Source organism: Clupea harengus, chromosome 2 (assembly GCF_900700415.2).
Source record: "Clupea harengus chromosome 2, Ch_v2.0.2, whole genome shotgun sequence".
In the NCBI taxonomy this organism is placed as follows: Eukaryota; Metazoa; Chordata; class Actinopteri; order Clupeiformes; family Clupeidae; genus Clupea; species Clupea harengus.
This window is the reverse complement of record NC_045153.1, coordinates 32,155,499-32,182,105: the sequence shown is the minus strand read 5'-3', so window position 1 is coordinate 32,182,105 and position 26,607 is coordinate 32,155,499. Positions and strand designations below refer to the sequence as shown.

At 39.9% G+C, this 26,607-nt stretch overlaps 1 protein-coding gene across 4 annotated transcripts; it reads left to right on the top strand.

The window, feature by feature from the left end:
* Positions 1 to 25,217, top strand: akap11 (A kinase (PRKA) anchor protein 11). Of its 4 annotated transcripts, none has more exons than XM_031561174.2 (12): positions 1 to 109; positions 6,457 to 6,576; positions 7,683 to 7,796; positions 11,028 to 11,081; positions 11,194 to 11,325; positions 12,017 to 12,272; positions 12,473 to 16,562; positions 16,772 to 16,921; positions 17,671 to 17,754; positions 18,589 to 18,635; positions 19,873 to 20,054; positions 22,724 to 25,217. In XM_031561174.2, the coding sequence occupies exons 2-12, from the start codon at positions 6,514 to 6,516 to the stop codon at positions 22,886 to 22,888; spliced, it is 5,337 nt and encodes a 1,778-aa protein (XP_031417034.1). In that variant the 5' UTR covers positions 1 to 109; positions 6,457 to 6,513; the 3' UTR covers positions 22,889 to 25,217. The 4 variants fall into 4 exon arrangements, with proteins under 4 accessions (XP_031417034.1, XP_031417022.1, XP_012675274.2 ...); XM_031561162.2 differs by having other exon boundaries at positions 17,668 to 17,754; XM_012819819.3 differs by having other exon boundaries at positions 3 to 544; positions 17,668 to 17,754.
* The last annotated feature ends 1,390 nt before the right edge of the window (positions 25,218 to 26,607 follow it).

The window sequence follows — 26,607 nt, the reverse complement described above, 5'->3', positions numbered from 1 at the left end:
AAGACTTGTACTCGACTTGTACAATAACTCGATTGCTTTGGTCTCGGTTTCTTGTTTTGATGAAATGATCAGACACAGGGAACAATCAGCACTGGCCTGTCAGTTTAAGGTAAGAACGACACCACAATGAGCTGTGCAGTTTTATCTAACGATATGAATTATTAAAACATACACAGCTTTTGTAGTGGAAATCAAGCCGAGGCACAATAAGAATGCGCACATTAGCTAGCTAGCTAGCTAGCAGCAGGTTCCATTAACGTCAGCTGGTTAGGTAATGGTAACTGAATAGAGCTACGTGCAGGCAGAGTGCAGCGAAATCCACCAAACAAACAAAATTACATCAGGCTCTACGGTGGCAAAAATGAGTCTTGATTGTGGATACTGGGAGACTTCGGTGTGACTTTAATATTTCCACTTTGAGAAACTTTAATGCTGGACGAAACAACCAGTCACCCAACACGGAAAAGTCAGGCGTTTCTTCAGTGATCTCTGTTGGCAAAAAGGCCAGCACTCCTGACCAGATATCCGTTGGATGGAATCGGTGGTAGGTTGCATTGGCTCCAGGATAACGTTATATTCTGATTTATAGTAATAAGAAATGAGAGCAGCTATGCTAGGCCACACTAAGATTGTGTCTGTATACGCCTAGTTTCCAGTGAAGGTTACATTGCTATAGTGCAGATTTCGGAGCGATGGGACATAGTGCTATTGAGGTCATTCAGTGATGAATGCCACAAGAATTTACAAGAGACCTGGTATATGTACGTTAATATAATAAGGAAATCCCCAAGATCTTGCATTACCCCTCTTCGAATTACAACAAACCCACATCCCTTTTTTAAAGGCCAAACTATGATGTTTCTGTCATTTGTGAAATGGAGGGGTGTTAAAGATCTGTGCAAAATGTGTTGATTCGTCCATGAGACTATTTGGATCCTCTGAAGGCCTGCACTGGAAAATCTGAAGCCTGCAATTTGTTGTCTTAAATTATTAAGGTAAAGGGGTCATAAACGTTGTAGGCTTAATTAGAGTAGGCTATAGATAAGTGTGCTCAGTATGCAATGCAGCAGCACAGTAACATCACAGCTAACTGTCACCCAGCAGGTCGGGCATGAGAATGAAAGCAGTGCACAGAAAATTAGGACAGAACTGTATTTAAACCCCACAAGAAAAATAAAGATAGAAAGACTAGGGGCATGAAGCTTCAATGTTTGAACCCAATAATATCCTTGGTGGATTAATACAGACATTATACTGTCTGTTACCATTATCTAGCATTGGCATACTGATGCAGTCACATAACACCAGTCAGCGTCCTCCACTGCATGTCCAGGGGTGAACAGCTACTGTATCTCATTCTCAGTAGTTTTAAAGCACAACTGGTATTAGTTATTCTCAGTAGTTTTAAAGCACAACTGGTATTAGTTATGAGGGTACTCTATGTGTGCGGTAGGAGCTACTGTATCTCATTCTCAGTAGTTTTAAAGCACAACTGGTATTAGTTATGAGGGTACTCTGTCTGTGTGTGCGGTAGGATCATCAGCGATTGAGGGAATGAATTTGGGCTTTGGTTTCATTCAAATCATCAAAAGCTTTCCTGAGTTTGTATCAAGGGTTAAAACTGTCATTGCAAAACTGTGTTGGACTCACAGTGGCATTTTCAAGCTCATCATTAACAAACTAACAACAATCACCTATGTGTTATAATTTAAATGACTCTGGGTAAGCATACGTGGTCAAATATCACCGATGTGTTATAATTTAAATGACTCCAGGTAGGCATATGTGGTCAAATATCACCTATGCACAGTGTTATAATTTAAATGACTGGGTAGGCATATGTAGTCAAACATCACCTATGCATAGTGTTATCATTTAGATCACTCTGGGTAGGCATATGTAGTAAAATGCTGATTAGTGACTCGGATAACTTATTAGCATCTTTTTCAGCACTTTAGCAGGCACATTCTACTGGTGCCAGGCTATGCTCACAGTTTGCAAGGGCATTTACAGCAAACCTGTAATTATTCAACCCCCTTACCCCTCAAGATGTTCTGCTGATCAGTTGAGAAACTTCAAGAAAATGATCAGTTCGCTCAATGTGATGTTTTCAAAATTGCTGAAATATGTGCTTCATCATTTTTGTAATCCCACAAGTCTTCCAGTGTCTTCAATGGGGCAAGGGCCTTCCCTAGTCTGCATAAAGGGTGATAAACCCCCTCTCCCCCCTTGCCAAAAGTGACCACTAAGTGGTTGTACGATTATTCTGATTCACCTAAGTTACCTAGCTGTTGCTAACTGACGTTAGTTTGAGAGTTTTAAAGTGAGCCTTATGCCTTTGTTTGAACATAATGTATATGTATATGTATGTATCAGATACTTTTCGGAACCATTTGGCCTCATAATACTGCGTTCATCACCCATTTATTTTCAAACCACACATGTGCACACAACAGAATATTCAAGAACACACCAACAGATTGCTCTCATACCTGCATAAAATGTATTGATGAACAGAAATCAGTTGTGTTTTTGAGAATGCACATTTATGCACTGCTGTCCCTGCAGAGGAGACGCTGACTGGTTATGGGTTACTATTTATAATGTTTGTTAAGCTAAGCTGGACAGCTAACGTCAGCTTAATGATCCGAAGCCCGAGAACCACCTATGGCACGTTTGTTTGTGTCAAAACGTCTGCTCAAACCTAGCATTGGATACTTAATACTCGGTTATAAAATGAATTAGTGGAAATGTTTTCAGTTGAGAGGTTAAACTTCATAGCTACGTTAAATGCCCAGTCACTTGGAATGTGTTAGACTTTTCATGCCAGTGACTTTCTGGTTAAATCTAACCAAATTGATTCACAATGTCAGTTTATTCAAGCAGACTATGCTTTGTTGCAATCTGTCTCTGAATCACATGAAACACCGCTAAGCTAATCAAAACATCGCTCAGTATTCCATGAACTGTGACTATAGTAAACAGAGATAATAATTATTTCAAAGGATGTATTTTTCTTTCAATGAACGATAAGATTATATACATAACGTGAATCAAATTCAAACTATAACATTTTAGGCTTAAATCTGTTTAGAAACAGCCCATTTCATTGAAAAGGGAAATCCCTAATTAAAAAACTTTTTGAAACTACACAATAAAATACGTATAAACTAGGGATGCAACGTCACAGTGGACCCATGGTTCGGTATGTATCACGTTTTTTGGTCTACGGTAACGATACGGTTTCGGTATTTATATATGTAAGGAAAAAATGAAAACACGTCACCTTTTAAACAATGATCTATTTATTTAGCCTAGAGACAAATAAAACGTTCTATTCAGAAAAATGACAGCAGAACTGACTAGGCCTGTTTTCTGTCTCTACTGCTCTGAGGCAGCTTTCAGTCGATCAGTGGAGAGAGCTAGATAGGGTCTGTCTTTTCAATTTGTCTCTGTGATGTTTCATAGAGTTCAGGAATGACTTTGCTGCTGAAATGTATGTTGTTTTTTTAATCAGGTGACAAAATCACGAGTCAGTAACCACTGAATAGGGCCGAAAGTCTTTACCTATGTACTGTATACTCCCACTGCTTTCATTATTACCTCCGCCAACATTACATTTTTGGATCCGACTCGACTGGCGGCTCTACGAATTTAGTTTCACTTTTGCTAATGTTGCGAGATAAGGCATTTGTTCCTTTTTTTTTTTTTTTATTGTCGCAATTTCTTAGAGATAGTTGAGTTTTGGCTAATGAGTGGACTTTCCTTGCTCCACCTGCAGTGGATACGGCTGGGTTATGGTGATGTAAATGAGACATCATGTTGGAAATGTTTCTGTTCGAGTAGCCAAATACCACGGTTCACATATGTTTATTGAGCCATAGGGGGCATACTGAGCAGTTCGACAACATACCATGTACCATTGTATCCCTAGTAAAAAAAAACTGTTCAATTTCAGCACCTATTCATTAAACTTAATAGTTCTGCATAGTTGTCAGAACAGATTTCGTTGCATTGACAGACACCACTGTTTGGAACTGCTCCTTGTGCCATCTGCGATATGGGAGAAAAATCCATTGAAGTCAACGGGAGTTGTACAACTCTTTCTAAACGGCTCTGACATCGGCTGTCTGCATGCAAATATGTTCTTTGAAATAATAATTTTCCATGTTAACTATAGGTTGAGTTCACAGTGAACTTGTTGCTGTGTATCGTGTGCCACAATTGTAAATGTTTTATTACAAACATGAGGCAGTAGCAGTGTCAAACCATTCTTGCATAGGTTGAAGCGTTCACAACCACATAGCCTGCATAGAGTAACAATCACAGCACAAGCACAATCGTATTTTCTTTCAGAAATGCATTTCTAGTAATTATTTGTATTATTCCACACATTCTTTGGCGTCACTTCTGTTCCTAGCACTTTTGAGATATCGACACTGCTCTAACTGACACCTCTGTCCTGATGATGTGCAGTGTGCATGTAAGTGAGTCCGATCTTTAAGTGCCACACTAGATAAGGGTGTCCAAACAAGCTAACAGACAATTCATTGTTGGCAGCTGCCTTTGATACAGTGGACCATAGAGTGTTACTTTAGCAGTTGGAGCATCGTGTTGGGATTTATCTGATAGGACTTTTGTGGCAAATAATAGTGGCATCTTCTCCAATGTTACCCCACTCTCATGTGGAGTTCCCCAGGGTTTGATATTGGGTCCCTTTCCGTTCTCACTATTGATTTCCCTTTGGACAGATATTCAGGAAGCATGGGATGTCTTATCATTGCTGTGCTGATAATACCCAGATTTATTTCCCTATTTAAGTCTGGTCATGGTCATGACTGCTATGATATTAGGTTCTGGATTGGTAATAGCTTCCTGAAGCTGAATGAGAACAAGACAACTATTGTAATGCAATGTTTTTAAATTGTCCAAAATGCGGCTGATAGACCAAGTGGTTTGATCATATCACAGCTGTTTTAGTTTCACTACATTGGCTCTCTGTGAAGTTTAGGATTGATTGAAAGATGTTGTTCTTTGTTTAATGGTCTAGCTCCAGCCTACATTTAAAATCTCCTGACCCCTTATGCTCTGTCAAGGGCCCTAAGATTCTCCAATCGAGTTTTACCTTGGTCTAATTTGAAGGGAGATCAAGCTTTTACTAGTGTTGATCCTAAATTATGGAATAGCCTCCTTTAAAACTTGACTAAAAACATTCTTTTACACACTGGCATTCCCTGGATTTTAATTAGGTGTTTTTAGTGCATTTTCAGTCCCGTCTGAGGTTGTGTTTTTCTTTGTGCTCTTAGTTCAGTCTGAGGTTGCACTTTTAATTTTGGTCAAGTCCAGCCCTAATTCTAACTTTTATTGTGTTTTACTCTATTATTGCTACCATTTGGTGTCCATTTTTATGGTAATATTTATTTATTTTGTATATGATCCATGTATTACCCATTTTCCTTTTATTACTTTTAGGTTTGTCTTTTTTGTTTTTATTCCTTTAACTCATATATCTTTTAAATTAACTTTTTTTTTAGGTTTTTTAGTATTTATTTGTATACTGTTCTGTCTTGTATCCTTTTATTCCAGTTATTTTTTTCAGTCTTGTCTACATTTATTATCAAACTATTTACCCCGGAAAGCACATTGGCACAAGTCCTGTTCTTTTTTTAATGGGCTATTCAAAATAATATTGACTTGACATTAGTTTTCTTTAGCCCCACATCATGATGAAGAATATTGCTCACATTGCTCAGAGACATTCGTTTATCTGTGTCAGTGTCAACGTCAGGAAACTGAGGTGTCTTTGTTGTGCACCTCCGCATTTTTACTGCTTTCTTAGAAATGCCTATCTCTTTCCAGTCTGACATTTTGCACAATGTGCTGATAAGATCAGACCCTCAGGAGGTTTTTCCCCTCTGCATTGTTTCGTGCTGTACTTCTGTGTTGATCAGATAAGGTTTAGCCTATTGAACTTATGCAGAGCCTTCTCATCTCTTAATACGTGTGACAATACACGTGTTTTGCACACACTAAACTATACTGTTAATTGTTGCCAAACATTACTTTGAGCTGTGATATCTGAATGTTGCCATATTGTGAGCTTTCCATTGTATCAAATGTATTCTGAGGAGCTGTGTCATGTGCTGTGAACAGTAATGGGGTAATGAATGTGACAGGCTATTTTATTCGGTCAAATGCACCATCGTAACCCAGATTTAGGTGTCTTTGAGGACCATATATTTAAAATCATTTTTAATCATGCATTTTTATTGTCCACCGTTCAGACCTCTAAACTGAATATTATTTTCACAAATCAACTTTTCTAGTTCTACTTTTGCTGTGACTAGCCTTGTCTCAGGAATTCTTACTTAAATGGCACAATGTTAAGCTTGTATAATGATGAATCATTTTCTGATATAAAATTGAACTTAAGTTGTGTTTTTGTTGCCTTGATAGCTTCCTCTCACCAAAGTAGAGGGCCTGTAAGATCCCTAGCACCATCTTGGCCCCACCATGGATGCCTGCGCTCGAATCAAAGGGATCCCCTTAAAGAGTCGGGCCACCCTTAGGAAAGAGGTATCTTCTCTGAACAATTTCAAATCCTAATGTTCATCTCTGTATTATTTTCAGCTAGTTATGAAGTTGAAATGGAATTCTGCATGCACTGCAATAATGAGTTACCTCTTATAAATGACTAACCTTTTTCTGTTATTCTCTTTAGTGTGCTGTCTTTCTCTTTAGCTGCCTCATTTACACATAATTCTGGATTGACCCCATTTCTAGAAAGGTTTAGGCAATAAATGAAAAGCAGATGAAAACAGAAAGCAGAATTTAAACAGTTTAGTTTGACTTACCATTGTATGGAAAAGGTTGGGCACGGCTGGGAAACATGTGTATTCTGATGGTTTTTTAAAGTGAAAAGATTTAAATAGACCCCCTGTATCAATCGCTTTACTTACTTATATTTGTTTTACTATTTGATACCCACAAGTAGCACAAGGTTTTGAAAAGCACTTCTAGCTTGCAATTTCCCTTTGACCTAAAAAACATCATAAGGATACAGGCTACAATGAATACCACTGAATATCAGCAAATTCTGGATGCCAATGTCATGCAGTCAGTCAACACATGAGCCTAAAACACAGCTTCTATAACAGGACAGTTATCCAAAGTGTACCTCAAAATACACCATGAACTATTTCAAGAAAAGGAAGCAATAGCTTTTAGAACATTCTGCTGTGCTTGCATTTAAGCATCTTTGAAAATCTTTGGGTAATAATAATAATAATAATATGTATGTATGACTAGAGTCCAAGGTGCTTTACAGGACAAGTACAGGAAGTAACAATAAATAAAAATAAAACGGTTTAAATAAATCAGAAATCAAGTTTAGTGTTACTAAAACAAAATGGGTCCACAATGTTCCACAAACTTTCGACTGTCCCAACTTTTTAGTTTTATCAGATATGAAAAGAACATATCTCTTTTGGGTAAAACATTTACAGGATAAAACATCAAGTGATGTAGTATAGATATTTTATAAAACTGTTTTGGTTTTTATTAGCGTTTTTCATTTTGTCACAGCTTTCCAGAAATGGGGTTTTACAAATGTGTAAGGAATATAAATTATTGCAAATTCTACAGATGATTGAAATCTTCGCCTTGTGTTTGTTTGTGACTAGACTGTGCGTGAAAATGCAGCTGTGTGTGTGAAAACGCTGCTGAAGAACAGGAGGGAGCTTTGCAGTGTGTTTTTGGAGCTTCAGCACATCAGAAGCACACAGTGTCCGACAGAGGTTTGTAAATATGTTTTGCATTTAACTATATTTGTGGTTAAAAACTCAAAAAGCCTTACAGGCGACAGAACCTGTGTTTCTTGACATTGTAAATACACACACATACATACAAGTATATATACAGGGGTGTTAAGAGCACTGAAAAAATATTGTTTTTGAAAGTACTCAAAGTAGTGAGTGGTGAGTATTTTTCTTTTTTATGTTTTTTTTATTTTTATTGCTCATTGTTGGCAATACAATTACTACAATATGTTGTTAAAATTATCTTAATTTTGATCTTAGCACAACAGAAATGTTCCTCTGCGAAACTGTAATCATGTTTTAATTTCCTTCACACACTTTTTCAATTGAACACATTGTGACACGTTCTTTAGAACGCACAAATATGAAGTAGTTGGAGTTGTTTGACCATATTGCATTCGTTTAATACGTGTATAAATTCACCAAGTCCGTTTTGAAATTGAAACTGTTAAACAAAGTTACTAATTAGTGGAATGACACAAGCACAGAGAATAACAACATGTTGCTCATGTCTGAAATAAAATACTATTATACTATATCTGGCGAAACAGTGATTTTACAACACTAAAGCCCAACACACACGACAAGCGAGGCAACGGCAACCCAATGCAGGGGACCATCAGAACGGAATAGAATCTATTGAAGTGAAGGAGTCAACACACACAACATGTGGAATGATGGCGAGATGGTCCCCGTTGCCTGTCTTCAATCAATTTTTTTTCACTTTTGCCATTTTTTTCACTTTTGCCATTTGTGATTGCTGTTAAAACATGGTCAGTCATCTAGTATCCTTACTGTTTATCACTTGACCTAAGACCTCCTGTCTGTAATTAGATAGCTAACTAGCTCAATCACTTCCACTATCGATACTGTTGCTATATGTGAACTGTTTTAGTTCTAGTGAGTGTGCGAGCAGCAGTGTTCTGTATATGCTGGAAGCTCTTTATTGAGTTGTTGAGTCCAGACAGGACAGCATTGCAGTAATCTAGGTGAGACGTAATAAAAGCATGGATTCGTTTTTCTGCATCTTGAAGGAACTTTTCTGATTTTGGCAATATTGCGTAGATGAAAAAATTATGTATTTGAGATCTGTTGTTATATGTGAGTTAAATAGGAGGTCTTGGTTGATAATTACACCAAGAATTTTGATACTAGTGCTGGATGTTGATGAGATGCCATTGAGTGTGGGTAGATGGCTAGAGAGTGTCATTCTCAATTGTTTAAGGCCTACAAGCATAACCTCAGTTTTATCTGAGTTAAAGAGCAGGAAGTTGTCAGCCATCCAAGATTTTGCATCCTGCAGGCAGACTTCTATTTTGGGTAGATGTACAATTTCATCAGGTTTCATGGATAGGTAGAGTTTCATTTTATTTTGACAACAACAAACTGTATTTGTCATTGTATAATGCAGCACAAAACAAAATGTAAACAAAGGCTTACATATTATAAGAACCAGCTCGATTTTCCACAGACTAGAGCCAGAGTAGGGCTACGTCTTTAAATCACTTCATACGCCTCCGTTGACCTAGCAACGCTTCATGGTTACGGAAAGTTAGCTAAATAGCAAGAGCTATCCTATAGCCAGCTGTTTATCAACTAGTGCCAGCTGCTACCGTCAACAACTTTAACGTTACCCAACGTCACCGGTTCTTGTTTCTGGAACAGCATAAAGTTGGTGCTGAGTTGGAACCTGTTTTTTGGAACCAGAGCCAGGTTTATTTGTGTGGAAAATCTAAGTACTGGTTTGAGAATTGGCCCCAGCCAACCAGCACTGGAACTGCCTTGGTGGAAAAGGGGTAACACTGGCACCGTCAACCAACGTAGAATAAGCCCAGATTCTAGCCTAAACATTTTCTCAAACACTTATTCAATGGAAATTCTAAGGTAGCAGGCAGACGACTCTATGGCTTTAATAATGCGTGTATTTAGCAGCTACAATGACAAAATATATTAAAAAGGCTCTCCCTACTTATGGTAATTTAAGTTTTGCCTTTTCTGGCGGTCCATCATCCAGATGTGTGTGTGTTTTTTCTTCAGGTGCTCGTGCATAGCGCTAGTGCTGCTGTGGTATGCCATCGAAACTTTGCACAGTGTACAAGCCACCTTATTGTTTTGTGATAAATTGAAGTACTCCCATACTTTCGAAGCCTTGGGTCTTTGGAAACGTTTCCACTGAACCTCTTTCGCAACCAAGTCGAACATGATTTTTTTAAACTGGAGCGTTGACTGGAGCCAAAAACTACTGACGTCATGCACGCAGCAATTACGTAGTGATATTGAAGAGGAATGTGTGTTATAATGAATTGAAGCGTTTTTAGAAATCGAAAAGGTAAATTCATAAAATTAAAAAAAGAAATGCGTCGGTTTAAAATATTGAGCGTCGACGTCATTGATGACGTAATAATAATCGCGACAGCCCTAATGTCTACCTAATTGTGTGTGACCGCCATGTAAATGTAATGTTTATCGGAAAGTTTATACACAAACTTTGTCCAACCACAAAACCAACCTGCTTGGTCCCCCTCATTGCTCCTAGCTCATCCTTTATTTTTCTATATTCTTTTAACTGTTTTAATGCGCTTTACCTTTTTAATCTATGTTCTTTTATCTGGTCATGTGTTAAGCGATGAATTGTGCTTTATAATAAAACGTAACTTGGCTTGCTTTGTGCTTACACTTCACCGTGAGTGGGTTCTACAGTTACTGGTCTGTTTAGTCTTGCCAGCCACATGGCCTAATTAGCCAAGCTAATGCTATTCAAATAATCCACAGCTATTTAGTTATACATATTTAATATGAAAATGGTGATTTGGGGCAGAAAATATGAGATGTGATGTTATCTGAGCATTACAGCAGTAACCTCATTTTGTATGTGGTTTGTATGTATATAGTACACTATGTACAGGGTGTATTATGTGGAGAAGCTTTGTTGTCATTCTATCTATCATTTTCTAACTCTGAAAGTGGATTCGCACTATATTTGACATTATTTAGGATTAACTAAAGGTAGACACAAAATCAATGTTGCTGTCTGAACAGGGGTTGAAATGAGTGACTAACCTGTAGTTTCTGGTACTGCAGACATATCTTCTTCATTTTGTTGCAGCTACTTTGTGGCAAATATTAGTTGAATTAATTGTAGAATTTTTCTTTGTGTGGTTTATTTTGCTCCTAAATATCATTCCATAATGACAACTTTCCTGTCTCTAGATCAACTTTGTGTGCTTGCCAAGTCACACAGAAGGGGAGGATTTAACAACAAGGGTAAGTAAGAGGATTTTATACATGTTGTTATATATAGCAATTGCAATGAATATTGATTCATTTTTTCATATTTACATCAAATAAATCATGCCCTTTTTTGTTCTGAACTCAGGTCCTGCCATGTGGCCCCCCTGACATGGCTGAGCTGCTCAGATCACTGCATGTACATAGTCTCAAGAATGAAGAGGTGTTGCTTCTTAAAGACTCCAAGAAGATCCTTGAGCGGAAAGACAGTCTTTCACAGGTGAAACTAGAAAGTTTTTCTTCCCCCCCCAGAAAATGCTGCATTATTTTGTATTCACAGTAATTGCCTTTATTATCTACCTACCATTTTCTAGTTATGTGATTTATTTGACAGTAAGACTGAACACATTCTTCTAAGGGCCAACTTAGAAAGAGAGATGCTATCTACATACAAAATACTTACTTGCTGGGTTTGTGGGGCATATTTTGCAGGGCATATCTACAGTCATGAACATGAACTTGATCAGAATTTAATTTCTTTATGTTTGGAAACACAGTTGTGTCACAGCAACCTATGGACAGTGCAGTTGACAGTGATCTCCCTGAAGTACATACCATGAAAATATGAAATAAGTCTCTACAATAGCTGTGTTGTTGCTGGAGATGCATTCATTTCTAAATGACTAGATACATTAATAATGGCACTGTCCTGATAGGAGAGTTCTCAAGATGTTCCCTGAACATCATAAATACAGTTTTCACCTTGTAAAGGAAATTAAGAACTTCTGAAATGATAAACTTTCTATGCTTGGAATATTTTTCCCTTAAGAATTGTGGATTCTATATCCTTTCAGTGGTTTTAAACTTCGATGTCAGGTCTTCATGAATATGGCAATTCATACACTAGCCTAGCTCTGCTGTACAGCTTGATATATCAATTGTTTTTATGTTTCTGTTCTTTTTTTTTTCAGACTAGCTTGTCCAAAGCCATCTGTATATTTCGGCACAGTCATGCTTCCCAGATCAATGTCACCACCCTCTTGGGGCTGCTCACCCGATACACAGCAGGAATCAGGTATGCCTTGGAGCTGCAATCCCTCCAGAGGGGGATGTCAGAGTCAGGGCAGACAGAAGATGATGACACCAACCATTCCGTTTCATCCATTGAAGAGGACTTTGTCACCGCCTTTGAGCACCTAGAAGAGGAGGAAAATGGAGAATGTTCATGTAGGTCATTTGAAAAGTGTGTAACATTGGCATGTGTAACATGTTTTGTCTTAAGGCCAGTTTACATCTATATTTTTGTTATTCTATGTGCATTGAATATGTTCATGCACACCAAACAGCAGAATGTGACATTTATTCAAAATACATTTTAAATGTAATGGATCTATGCATTTCCATGTTTTTGTGTATCTTTTTCCTAGTTTCTGCTTCCTGCAGTCAGCGAAATCAGCGTGATGTTGCTTCCCAGACCGTCTCCAGATACTGCAAAGATATGTCAGGCTCTCACATCATCATAGGCACTTCTTCCAAGAAGAGCTCAAGAAAGCAGAAGTACACCCCTGAGGGTTCTATCTCTGTCCAGTTGGGTCCCACTCCAGCATGTTTTTCAGGAAATGAGAGCCAGAGTAGGTTGTATATGTCAGACATTCAACCTAAAGTTCAAGACACCCCACGCTCCCCGTCAGAGTCAGATGAATCAAACTGCTCCAGTCCCAGTCCTATCATATTCCTAGATGAAGTGGACTATCAAAAGAGTCTTAAGGCAAAGCTTGACATTCCCCAGATCCCTGTCCTCAAGGACGGTGTAGAGGACTCTGACTCCGAGGTCAGTGAATTTTTTGATAGTTTTGATCAATTTGAAGACTTGGACCTAATACTCCAATCATCCATCAAGGTACCAAAAGGTCAAATCACCTCTGGCCAGTCACTGACTAAGAAGTCGTTTGAAGACACTGACTCTAAATATGTGTACAGGGGTTATTCGACTATGAACCCTCACAAATTTGACCATTCCATTCTCCCAGACAACATTAGGAAACCAACCCCATTGAAGCCAGGTTCTCCATATGGTGTTCACTCAGATGTTCCGGATTCTCCTCGACTAGTAAGGACATCCTGTGATGATAGTGGAGCACTGTTCAGTCCAGTCTGTTCATCTGCTTTTAGCCCATTGGGAGAAGGGGCCACCCTGGAATGTTTCTGGAAATCAGACGGAGACGTTTCAGAGTTACGTAAACCTCAGGATCTGTGTTCCTTATATAAGACCTATTCTGATTTTGCAAGTAATCTGTCCAAGGAAATTCTTGGATCCGTGTGTGGCTACCCATCCCCCATTGACATGAACATGAATAAGAACCTGAGTTGTGTTTGTCACAAAGAATTTAAGAGCATCAGTGGTCATCTTATGAAGTTGGCTGACATTCAAGAAACAGTGACAGTTGCCAAGTCACAGCAGAAATACCAGTCTCTCAAAAATGGAATTCAGCGATTTGCCACAGATCTGGTTGAAATTAGTGTTGGCAGTGCCTTAAGAGATATCCAGAAAGGGGTGTCCTCTTGCACTACTACACTTTGCCATTTAGCTGCTAGGCTGACCTCTTCAGTGTTTCAAATGGCCTTTCATGAGATAGGCATGCGTCGTGCATATGTGTTAAAAGAACGTGCCATAAATGGATTGGCTGGCTTTCTTGTTGGAGAGGCTGTGTCGGGGGCACTCAGAGATTTCCTGTCTTTGAAAAGTCAAATCTTTAACAACACTGTTACACAATTTGCTGCAGATTTGGCTGAAGAATTAGTCTTTGAGGGTATCATGGAGGTTTGTCAGTTTTCACATCCCTCGACACCATTGACTCCAAAAGATTATTCTTTTGAACAACAAGAGGAAGTTGTTTCTTCATATGCCACAGACCTATCAGAATCTGTCCTTCAGGAGGCGTTCATAGAACTGTCACAAGCAGACATCGCATTTACCACCCAAGCAGCCATCAGTGTCTCTGTAGACAACATTTGTCATGTCAGTTCTGAGGAGTCCAAAACAACCTGTTCTACCACAAACAATTCTCCTGAATTCCAAGGCCGCCTTCAGCCATCTGATCCAGTGCAGGAAGACTGCACGATGCAGAAGGCTCTGTATTGTGTGTCTGGGATGGCTAGTTCTGTGTCAGTGCCTGTGGCTGGAAAAGCCATCTCTGACTTGCAAAGTCTTGAGGAGACTGCTGATACTAACACTAACATTGAAGGAGAGTCAGATACTGTGACCGTCTCACTAGATGACAGTATTTCAGGAAGAACCTCTTTTAATAATATGTCTGGTACCATGGTGGACAAGATAGTGAGTGAAGCATTTGACCTAATGACTTCTTCTAAAGTCAAGAAAAGAGTGGAAGACTGTGCTGAGTTTCTGAGTAGATCAGTGGGAAGTCACCTGTCAGTAGGTCAAGGAGTGGCTCAGGCTTTACATTCAAAGTCACATGATGCAGCCTGTCAGAGTTCTGAATGTAACCTCTTAACTATGTCTGTCTCAAAGAGTGAAAGGAAAGAAACCTGTGATCACCTGGTCCAGCATCAGCCCCCTGTCAATCAGGCAACCTCAGAAGCTGATCCTGTTTTGATGAAGGACACTTTGGATGTACCCATATTTGATGGAGGAGGCAGAAAGATCATCACAGAGGAAACACTCCATGGTTCTGAGCGAACATGTGGTGCAGAACCAAGTGCACCCTCTACCCCACAGCAACCTTTAGAGGTCTGCAATGAAAGAAAAAACAAGCAATTTTCCAAGCGGTTCAAAGGCAAATTCACCAAGGAATTGTCTCCTTCAACACTCCCTTCAACCTCTGGTCAGACAGAAGCAAGCTCAGACTCTGATAAGGCAGACTTGATGCATACAAGATCCTCGTCTGAGGAGACGTGTGGGATGGAGGAAGAGGTTCTAGAGGGAAGGCGTCTTTCAGGTTTAGGGAATAAAGGTGAATCAGAACATGACGTCAATCTTCAAGACAAAATGATGGAGAATGGAGCTCTCCTCTATGCAGGGCGTTTAGCATACCATATAGTTTCTATGGCAACTGAAATGGACTCCATGGGTGTGGAGGATATCCTATATAAATGGGACACTGAAAGCAAAGATGTTGTCTCACACTGTGCAAAGTTTTCAGAGCAGACCCTAAATGTTTTGTGGATGTATGCTGGTGAAATTGCAGGAGAAGTTATGAGCGATGTGAAGAAAATGATGATTACAAGCCATTGCCAGCCTGAAGCTCTCCAAAGGGGCACATCAAGAGAACCACAGAGTCGTGAATCTGATTGCAAAACTGAAAGGTTAAGTAACATGGCCGATAAGTGGTCCAGTGATTGTCTAACATCAGTTCTAAATGCCCATAGTAGTAGTTCCAGTGGGATGTCATCCGAGTACCCTAGCTGTGAGAGTGTCTCAGATGAGTATGCTGGGTACCTCATTAAAGTTTTGAAGAAAGAAGGCGGAAGCAGAGAACTGATTTTGGATCACTATGCCAGTCAGCTGGCATGTAGATCAATAAAGGCTGGGCTTACCCATGCGGCTCGCAAACTAAAGCAGAAGTCTCCCTTAAGACTTTATTCCTTAAGGCATCTGCACTGCAATAGCAGTCAGAGTCTATGTCGAATGTCAGCGTCTCAAACATTTCCCACCAGAGGTGCTATTGGTAAAGCATGTTACACCGGTGGTGCTGTACAGCCTCTGTGTGATGATGACGGGCAAGACAATAAGAATGAGTACATGGAATTTGTCAACTTTGCGGAGTCATTGGCGTATAGTATTACCTGTGATGTCACAAGGAAACTCCGAGTGTCCTCCGTGCGTTTGCCCAAATCACTGACTGACTCCTGTCTGTATAAAAAAAACAAGTTTGAGGACAAGGCCTCAGAGAGTTTCACGACGACTACGTTTTCTTGTTCTATATTGCCTAACACAGAACAAAAGAGACAGTACCATAGCACTGGGAGCTTAAACGATAGCTCTTACAACAATGGCATAATGCAAGTGATTGAGCACTATGCCCAAAAGATTGTAGATGACACTTTGGATATGACCTTAGGGACTGTTGCCCAACAACAGTCTGCAGGAGGAAAAACTCTGGAAAAACTCTCATGTTCTGAAAGACTGTGGGATGCTGATGGCAGGCCCACCTCTGCGTGTCAAGCGTGCCACCACTGCCAGGTCAGTGATTGCCTGTGTTATGGACAGTCGGGTGGGCATCACTATCAGGGTATGCCGAGAAGGGGGGGGGGACAGTGTCTTGATGCAGCAAGTGGACTTGACATTCCCAAGATTCATATTCATTTGGATAAGAGGGCGATGTTTGCAGAAGACATGGTGTCGACAGCCATTGCGAAAGCCAAGAAAGAACTGAGCAGCACTAGCCTGAATGCAGACAGTGGAATTGGTCACGATGGAGCAAGCTTGGCGGAAAGCCTCACCACAGAGATTATGACGTCAGCATTGTCCAATGTCTGCCAAACCATCAATTTGAGGTAAAACCACTTGATGACTCGTTCTGTAAATGTCTGCTGTTCAGTAGGGCGTGTTGATTTATTTGCAGCCATCAAGCTCATGTTGAGTTTTGAATTATAAACTTAAATATATTTTGTGTTCCCTCAGTCATAAAGACATTGTTTGTTTTCTTATCATTTTTTGTTGATTAGCTTTTATAAAAAAAAAGAACCACTGATTTCTGTTGCAGCACATCAGGGAAAGAGGCTATCAATGCAACCGAATCCACTATAAGCCAGCAGCTAAGTGTTGGAGATGACAGTCTCGGTAGCTGGTCTAACTTGAGTTTTGAGGATGACCATCCAGATGAGAGCAGCAGTTTCTTCCATCTGAGTGACAGGTAAAAGTGCTCCACAATTTTACCTCATTTTCAGTGGCATAACCTCTGTAATGACCTCTATTTGGTGCAAATGTCACCAGAAAAGAGGTATTGTGTTGTAAAGTTGAACTGTTAGCAGACCTGCTTGATGGACTAGTGCACTGAGTTTTCACAGATTTTTCACAGATTTTCACTGTTATCATCTCTCATTTAAGTGTAAAGGAATTGACTGAAACATTACAGCAACTGTAAACGGCCGTATCTGAAGAAATGTACATCCAGATGTACCAAGTCCGTTTGAGACAAGAAAGAAAACTAGCTGGAGTACAACTGTGTCCTAATTTGCTTGTGAGAATGAGGAATAGTCTACCAAAAGTTTAGACAACAGTTTGTTTTCTAGACATGATAGGTGATTGGGAGCAAGAACACATGAACAACTACTTAAATTTGGAAAACCATAACCATTGTGAAGCTCTCAAAATATTTTTTAAAGATTTGGCCATGAACAGTCAATTCAGCTTGAGGCAGTGTTCCGGGAACGAAGTGTTATTTTATATTTCAAAGAGATTGTAAAATCACAGTGAATTGTAAACTAAACATACTCGTTTTTCCAGGTTATATAGAATATTTAAGACAGGACATACTGTAGAGTGGCAAATCAATACTACTGTAGGCCAGTATGGAAAAGGAATCTCCAGTGAAAAGCATGACAGATGTAGTGTAGGGTTGGTGCAGCCGGCGCTGACTGCTCCTCCTCTCTCCCCCAGCAGTAATGGGAACAGCAGTAGCTGGAGCAGCCTGGGGTTAGAGGGAGAGGTTTATGAAGAGCGTTTATCCTTCTCTCCATCAGACAGGTTGGTCTGAGCAGAACACAACCTCCCTGTGGGCATTTTGCACTGACGATATGACTGCAGGGATTAGATACTGCCTGTGCTAAACATTTGTCTCGCTGTTTCTTTTCCTCTCTCCCAGAAAGAAAAATGGCTTTTGTTGTCTTCTATTATTCACACAGTTACCACATTGGAATTAGTCACTTAAATCAGGGATTTGGGTTTAGTCCACACACTGCATGTTGGATGAAGGAGTGATAGAAGATATCCCAGGCATGATCCTCATGAAGCTTAATGGCACCAGGGAGAGAATGAGTCATTGCCGTGGCAACAGACATCTTTGTATAATTCATGTCATCCAACATGAATATGATCTCTATATGGGTGCACAATGCACTGTTGAATGAGCATGAAGTATAATTGCAACTGTTGCCTTGAGCTATGTCAACAATGGTCTAGATTTAGAACCAGAGGGGGAGATTTGTTGTTTACACTTTGGCAAAATATGGGGGAAAAAACACCAGTTACGTTTGCAAGAGACGCCAATGTCTCACAGGGCTACCTCATAGATCAGCAATGACATGTATAGATTTAGTAAATGTATTTCCCATTCAACCTTCGGTTATAGAATTTTGAAAACCATGGTTAAGAGCTACAGTATAATGTGGGATACAATGAGAAATTGGATCTTGAATCTCTTCTGAGTAGCAATCCTGCCAATGTTTTTTTTAGTTACTGTATTTCTCTCCCTTACTTTTTTCTTTCTCTCTCTCAAGGGATTTATGTTTTTTTTCTATGTTTCCTGTTATAATCACTGCACTATGACTTTCTGCTCTTGTTTGATATTTTTCATTGCAGTGATTGCACTGACGAAAAAGAATTGGAGATCAAGGAGGAATCAAATGGTAATGAAAGCAATGCTACCTGCTACAGGGGTAATGTTGTTTACTTAAAAACCAAAAGTATTTTTCTTCAAACTCCCACCACTTGCGTGTACACACACACACACACACACACACACACACACACACACACACACACACGTTTCCCCCGATTCATCCTTGGTACAGCCATACGGTGCTTTGGGGTGTCTCAGAGGGGACTTTAGCATTCCCTCACAAGCCACACTTGATTTTCCCAACTCTCTCTCGAGAGAGTCAGAGTAGATCTGAAAATGTCTGCAGATGATTTTAGTTTACGCTTTTTGGTGTCTTGCCTAGTCCGCCCAGGAGCGTGGGAAACACAGCCATCTTGTGGGCTTGTTGATGAGAGTTTGCATTGTGATTTAAGATCCAGTTCAACTCGGTGTCCGTGTCAGCATGTTTACACCATGTGTTTCATATATGATTTGAAGCTTTTTCCTGGTTGACTGTTCTGTGAGTCTGATCCATGTTTGTGTTCTATTTGTAGTTTAACAAGACATAGATCAGGGTTCCTCCTCCGTCATCAAGACACAGATCAGGGTTCCTCAAGACATAGATCAGGGTTCCTCAAGACATAGATCAGGGTTCCTCAAGACATAGATCAGGGTTCCTCAAGACATAGATCAGGGTTCCTTAAGACATAGATCAGGGTTCCTCAGTCCTCAAGACATAGATCAGGGTTCCTCAAGACATAGATCAGGGTTCCTCCGTCATCAAGACGTAGATCAGGGTTCCTCAGTCCTTCTGATGGGTCCCCCTGCACTGCCTGTTTTCCATTTAGCCATGATTGATTAGAGTAAGTTTAATGCTTCACGGATTGATCAGAGTAAGTTTAATGCTCCACGGATTGATCAGAGTAAGTTTAATGCTCCACGGATTGATCAGAGTAAGTTTAATGCTCCACGGATTGATCAGAGTAAGTTTAATGCTCCACGGATTGATCAGAGTAAGTTTAATGCTCCACGGATTGATTAGAGTAAGTTTAATGCTCCACGGATTGATTAGAGTAAGTTTAATGCTCCACGGATCGATAAGAGTAAGTTGTATGCTCCTGTTTAACCAAATCAGATTGAAGCCATTCAAGAGTACTGCTGATGGCTTCAGTCAGACATGCAGATGGAGAACATGCAGTGCTGGATGGCTTCATCATCACGACTGACAGCCTGTGACGTATACAGAATAGAAAGGCGTGTCTGAAAAGAGCTGTGATCCCCGGCAGGCGCAGCACGTGTGGAAAGGGTCCATGTACAAGGAGAGCGGGCGCTGTTGGTGATTAACACGGAACTAAGGGAACCTGGCCTGGACCCCCAGCTGCGGAGCCTGCTCCAGTGGATTGCAGCCTCCATTGCTGAGCTGCCTGTTCTCCATCTGGGCCATCACAACAACAGGGAGATCCAGCAGGTCAGATCTAATGACGTGTTTTGCATATATACATTTCACATGCAGACACCCATCATCTGCTATCTATTCACTCACATGTACAAATATAATCTGGGGCAGAATGGATTCAATCAATTTAGTAGGGACAGGGGCCTTTCTGCTGTGTGTGTGTGTGTGTGTGTGTGTGTGTGTGTGTGTGTGTGTGTGTGTGTGTGTGTGTGTGTGTGTGTGTGTGTGTGTGTGTGTGTGTGTGTGTGTGTGTGTGTGTGTGTGTGTGTGTGTGTGTGTGTGTGTGTGTGCTCCTAGCTAATCCTTGTCTGATTCATGACAGTAACATAACAAAGAAAGTGGAGTTGATGTGTCAGAATGTTTTGGCTGAATTATCATTTATTATTTCTGGGGTGCCAAGTAAGCCACTGAAAAATAGATTAAAAATATATTAAATTGAAAGTACATCAGTCTAACCTTACAAAGGACTCACTAACATTAATTGAGAATTGAGAATTTTTTGTCAATTTTTTTCCAAGCACTAATAAACAAGAGTGAGCCCTTGGAGTAGGATGAAACGAGGTGGCCATAAACGACATGAAAGTTGAAATGAAATTTTTGATAACCTCATACAGCACAATTCCCAAAGTTCAGGCCGTGACTGCTTGTACACAGAAGCACCTGACAGATAATGACGTTTCAGTTGATATTAAATTTTTTTAAATGACACATAATACGATTTTTGATAGTGATTTTTCATTGTTTTTTAGCAAAGTGATTGATAGGTAGAAAATAATGTATTTGAGATCATTATTTAATGAACAGTAAATGATATAATAAGTGGTTGTGCACCGGCCAGTAAACGCAGATCTAACTTCACCGGAGCTGAGGTGGAGGTACTGTTGCAGAATGTAGATGTGTCCATTCTATTCCACTATGGCTATATCCACGCAATTGAGTTTGATGCTTATTTATTTATTCACTGCCATTTGCAGCGTTCGTGTAGTGCTTTTATTTATTTTAGGACATCACGATGCCTTGTAGAATCATGACTATAAATGTGAAACGTAATTGTTAATGATACAAATATTCTCGTATTTATTATTATTATTATTATTATTATTATTTAAATCCGAGGATGTCTGTAGAATTGATGTGAATGCAATCACCAATGATTTTTCACAAATTCAGCCCTTAAGAACATGGGCGCACTCCAATCTGGCCTATCTACGACTGCTTTTTTCGACATTTCTTCTTATTAAGTTAAGAAGAAATGTCTTAACTTTTTCTTAACTGCGTCCGAGAATGAGGTCCATTGTTGTTATTTAGTTTTTTTAATCTGTGTTTTTTATGTTTTGTAAGACGCTTTGGACAAAGTCTCTGCTAAATAATTAAACTGTAAACTATAACGATAGCCATTTAAATATCATGAATGACATGCTATATGTACCATTAGCCTATTGCTACCGTCAGGGATATAGTACGAGAATATTTGAGATATGACAATGCAAAAATGACCAGCAAAGTACCATTGTTCGTTTACTCACTATAACTGCCTTACGGTTAAACCAACAATCAAGTTGGCCCATATCACTTAACTAACGTTCAAAATGTTTTGCTGTTGAATGTAGGCCATGGAGTGACTGACTGTACTGTACTAGCTCTAACTGCAGCAAGTCCAGACATGGCTGATATGAATGCTGAAAGAGAAATGATAAGGGGTCTTTAATATGAATTAAGTCATGTATTTCATGCAGCCTACTGTGCAGCTGGAGGTTGAAGCCTGCAGAACGCATGTGTTGCCAAAAGTTGCAAAGTACCCTCTATCGCTATGACAACACTGGTGATAAGTCGAGGGATCTATGTTTGGCTTTCTGTTCTTTAAGTCTTTTTTATCTATTGGCCGTTATACCAGTAGACCTGCATTAAGCTTATATCGGCCAATAATAATGTATCGGTCAGGCTTTAGTCTAGGGTAATGTTCTTCTTTCTCATCTACTAATTCATGGCTTCTGGTGGTCCCACCATTACTCAGATTGTATTCAGACTATCCTCTTCAGTACCTCAGTGGTTTAACTCCACCATCAGAACCATGTCTTCGGCGATCACATATTCTTCAAACTGCCCTTCTCTAAATGGAGAAAAGTGAAAGTTTCACTCTTGCATACTGTTCCATGCATGTATTGGACATCTATGCCCTTATATGTACCTGTAACATTAGTTTGTGTGTGGATTTTACTTTATCTAGCTTGTACATCATTTGTGGATGAAAAAAATCTCCCAAAAGAATGAATGTCAATGTTATTCAAAAATAATAGATTCATAAAATACGGAAGAACATCAGTCAAGGACAGGCACAAGGTGACGATGGCAAGGCCAAATTCCTTTTTAAGAGGAAGAAGCCTTGAGCAGATCCCAGCTCAGGGGGTCCCACGTGCTTGAGGCCAGCCCGGTAGAGGGATAGAAAGGAGGTGAAGGGCTGGGAGGAAGTGAGGTAAGAAGAGACAGGTGAACTAGGAAGTAGATGAACAGACGTGAGATAGAAGAACAGATATATACGTAGATAACGGCTGTCTGAAAGTATTCAAGTTGTTTTAAAGGTGCGATGATTGAAATGCAATGAACAAGGATCAAGAAGTCTTAAATGACAAAATCCCTGTTGTTTTTTACTGTTTGTGTAAAAACCCTTTTCCCTCCTTTAGCTTCCGGAGGTCATGCAGAAGGTGAAGGAGAGGCAGTGGCGAATTGGTGAGCTGCTCCAGGCCCTGTTGAGATATTATGAGGAATCCCAGCTCGAGGATCCAGCGCTAGACAGCAGGATGCATGGGCACAAGTCTCTCTTCCAGTGGCTTCTAGAACAAGCCTAGCTTTCACTCCCTCATCACTTGTCACCTTGTATGTTTGTGCAAAGCCGTGAGTTAGCCGTTAGAGTGAGCTCCAGCCTGAGGTGTTCCCCTGCACCATCCCAGTGTTCTGCTGTGGTATGCAGCATGCTTGCTGAAACTAGAGGCCTCCTCTGGAGGGAGCCTTGTCTTGAGTATTACACCCGCAACCACCAGGGTGTGTCCTAGAAATGGCTGACATAATTGCTCAGCATGCGGGTGTGTAAGTGAGTTTCACCATGGACTGAAAGTATTTTGTTTGTTTGATCTTTTTTTTCTTTTTTCTTTTTTTTTTTTCAACACTATTTTGGTTGATAATATATTCCATGTCACATAAGCATACCTCTGTGTTGTCCAACACTTATCTCCTGTGAATGAACACTGCATTGTAAATTCAGTGGTGTTTTTTTGTCAAGGAAACCCCACAGCTTGGGGCAAGATGAGGTCACAACAATACCTTTCCTCTGTGGTGATGTTTCCATTTAGTAAGGGACTATCCCAACAAACCTCAGTTGTAGAGGCTCCCATCTTCTCATCATTGCAGAATAAAAGATCAGAGTGAAATTGACTGAAGGGGTGTTGTCTGGCAAAACAGAATTAAAAAGCAATCTTTCAGTCACCATACCCAAAATTATTGTATTATTGAAATAAAAACATGTTTTTTGTGCCTTTCACAACCCTGAAATACCCTACAGACAATCCCTAGTTTAACGTGATTCCATGTGATAATGGCATGTTTTAATTTTTCCACATCGAGGTCATTTGATTTGTTCTTTGATTTGATTGTTTGACTCACAGTATGTCCATGAGTATTGAAAGTACAGTGGTATTAAAAAGTTTGAGAACCCCTACTTCCAATTACTGTTCTCTTCCAGTAAATGGTTAGGGTCATTTTCTGTTTAGTAAAGATCACTTTATTTATTGTCCAAGTTATAAAACAATGAATGATGCTAAAGTGCACCATTTATTGTGAATAGACATCCTAACCGAATTTGTATAAGATCTGGTAACTTTTTAGGTCTTCTGTACACATAGTTTCAGAGATCTATAGGATTCACACAGAGCTTCAGAGATCTATAGGGGTCACACATTTTCTAGCACCACTGCATATGGCCTTGGGTACTTACGTTTATCCCTAGGATTCACCCACCCCCAAATTCTGCTCAATCAGTATGCCCCATCTTCTTTAGAGTTTTCTACTGGCCCAAACTTAACGTCACCTTAATTGTATCGTGTACCTTTTAAAGATATGTGTTATTTCATGGCTAGGGTTAGTATTGTGTAACAATACGTTCGAAAAGATACAGTCCAGGCTACAAAAAATGTCACTTGTGTGAACACGCCACCTTTAACACCATATGAAATATATGTTCTAGATAACCCACACAGGCAACTGCCACCTTTTCAAATCTAAGATGTGTATATAATCTTTGGTCAGTCGTTCTTGCCTGTGCTGACTTTGCTGCCTTCTCCAAGTGATCCAGCTTTGTGCCATCAGCAGCAGAATGGTGTTGTGTAGTGGCTTTCATTTAGGTGTTCTCACTCCTGCACCCCCTCCTGCATGGCTTTAGGATCTATAGTGAATCGTCACTATTAACTGCTGTTATAGGGACATCTACCTGCCAGTGTCGGCCTCGACTGCTTCAGTAGAGCATGGTAGAGAAATGTCAGTGTGTCTGTGTTTTGTGTTGTTTTTTTTGTTTATCTATATGCTGCCAAATCTGGGAGCCTTCAAAAATGAAGGAAATAAAAAAAACTAAGTATTTCTTTACGATATTAAGCTGTATAAGAGTTGGCCATGTTGTAAAAAGGGTATTTCCATAGAAATTGGAATCTCAGCAGTTATTGAAGTTGTAATATGAAAGAAGATATGTATAGTCCTACAGAATGGTGAACAGACAATGCAAAAGAGCGGGAGATCTTTCTCTCTTCTCCCATCCTGCTGTCTAGTCTCGCCCATGAGGTGTTACTGAAGGAGTGCTTGTCCCTAGAGAGTGTGTGGATGTGCAAGCACACCCAGGTCTTCAGCCTGTTAGCCTTTGTGTACTGTATTGCTTTAATACTTTGTTTTGTGTACATTCCTATCCTTCACTGATTTTTTTTTTTTTTTTTTTTTTTGCAATGTTGTGTTATTCAAAAGCAGATGTCTATGTTAGATCCAGCTTCATATTATATAAAGTAAATATTTTTGTTATTTGTGGTGTTGCTCTCATCCTATATCCTTCTATACCAGGCAAATACTCTATTCACTGACTTCTGTTTTTCCTGTGTATTTGTATAATCCTTACAAATAAATATAAATTATTCAATGTAACTTTATTCATAATTGTTCCTTTTTCATTGTTCTCTAGCCTACCATGTCCTTCTATGGTGTTTTGCAGAAACTTCACACTTAACGTTATAGCACTAATTTGTCATTGTTAAAACTTGGTAAGAATAAAGTATTATTTGTCTCTTGTGTTTTGGCTGTATGCTGCATAAAGTTACACATAACAGGCTTATCCATGTTGATCTCCACATCAGACACAAACATGAAGGCATCCGTGTGATTATGAGTTACATCCTACCCTGTATTGAGTCATTGAAGATAATGTATTCTTGTGAAGCGTATGTCAGAAGTGGTAAATGCAGGTCAGTGACCCCTTCAAGCGGTTGACGCATGACGGTGTAGTCAGCTCAAGATGAGCCCTAATTGGTGTCTCATCACCTTGACTGGTGTGGTCTTACATCAGACATGTTTGGTCAAGGACAGGAATCCCCAATCCCTATGGGTTTGGTGTGATTCACCCTGTCTACATGACATCACTTCCTACAGCATAGACAAATACGCTTGTGTTGCTGACTGATTCCACAGACAGAAGTCTACATTGGTATTTGTGACGTACATTGTGTGGTAAGTTGGTGTAATAGGGGGGATCTCCAGCTGGCATTAGTAATGTTGGATTTTTTTTATTTTTTTAAGCAAAAATAAATGCTTTGTTCTTTATCTGAGGACCCGGGACCTTGTGGACACATGCTCTGAAAACATTTTGTGTGCATGTTCATGTGGGGAAATGTATGGTAAAATGTCAGCTACATATCCAGCACATTTAAAAGTGTAAACATCATATTAAGGATTATGGTGAAAGTTAAACTGTGTGACGGCCCATGCTACATACTTAAAAGAAACAGCTTGTATCATGTACAACAGTTGTTTGACAACTCACTGAAAGACGTTTAGATTCAAGTTATCAACGCTATATTTGGGCCAGTTGCCTGCAGCACCTCCACCCTCCTTGGCAGTTCAACACTGGTTTCCATGCAACCACATGAGGCATTGTTTCACCTCACGGCACAGTATCGAGTGACGGTATCCAGGATGTCCAGACAACATGACGACACGCATGGCAGTAGTTTGTGTTGTGTTTCTGGGCTGGGCTGCGTTTGCTGAGTGCAGTGTGGAAATGAACTGAATCTGGTGGGTGGCTCCGAGGCTCTCCCACAGACAAGGCCTTCATTTGCCATGGAAACACTCCAACCATTACAGAGTCTCAGGCCTGTAGATACAGTGTGGGGACCCCTTGCTGGGGGGGGTGCAGCTGACTCACTTCAAAACATCAGTGTTTACCATAGTGGAGGTTTTTACATGAGAAAGGAAAGACCTTTGTTGATCACTGAGCATCACTTCTGAAGTGGGATCGTCAATATTTCCTTCTAAAGTTAAC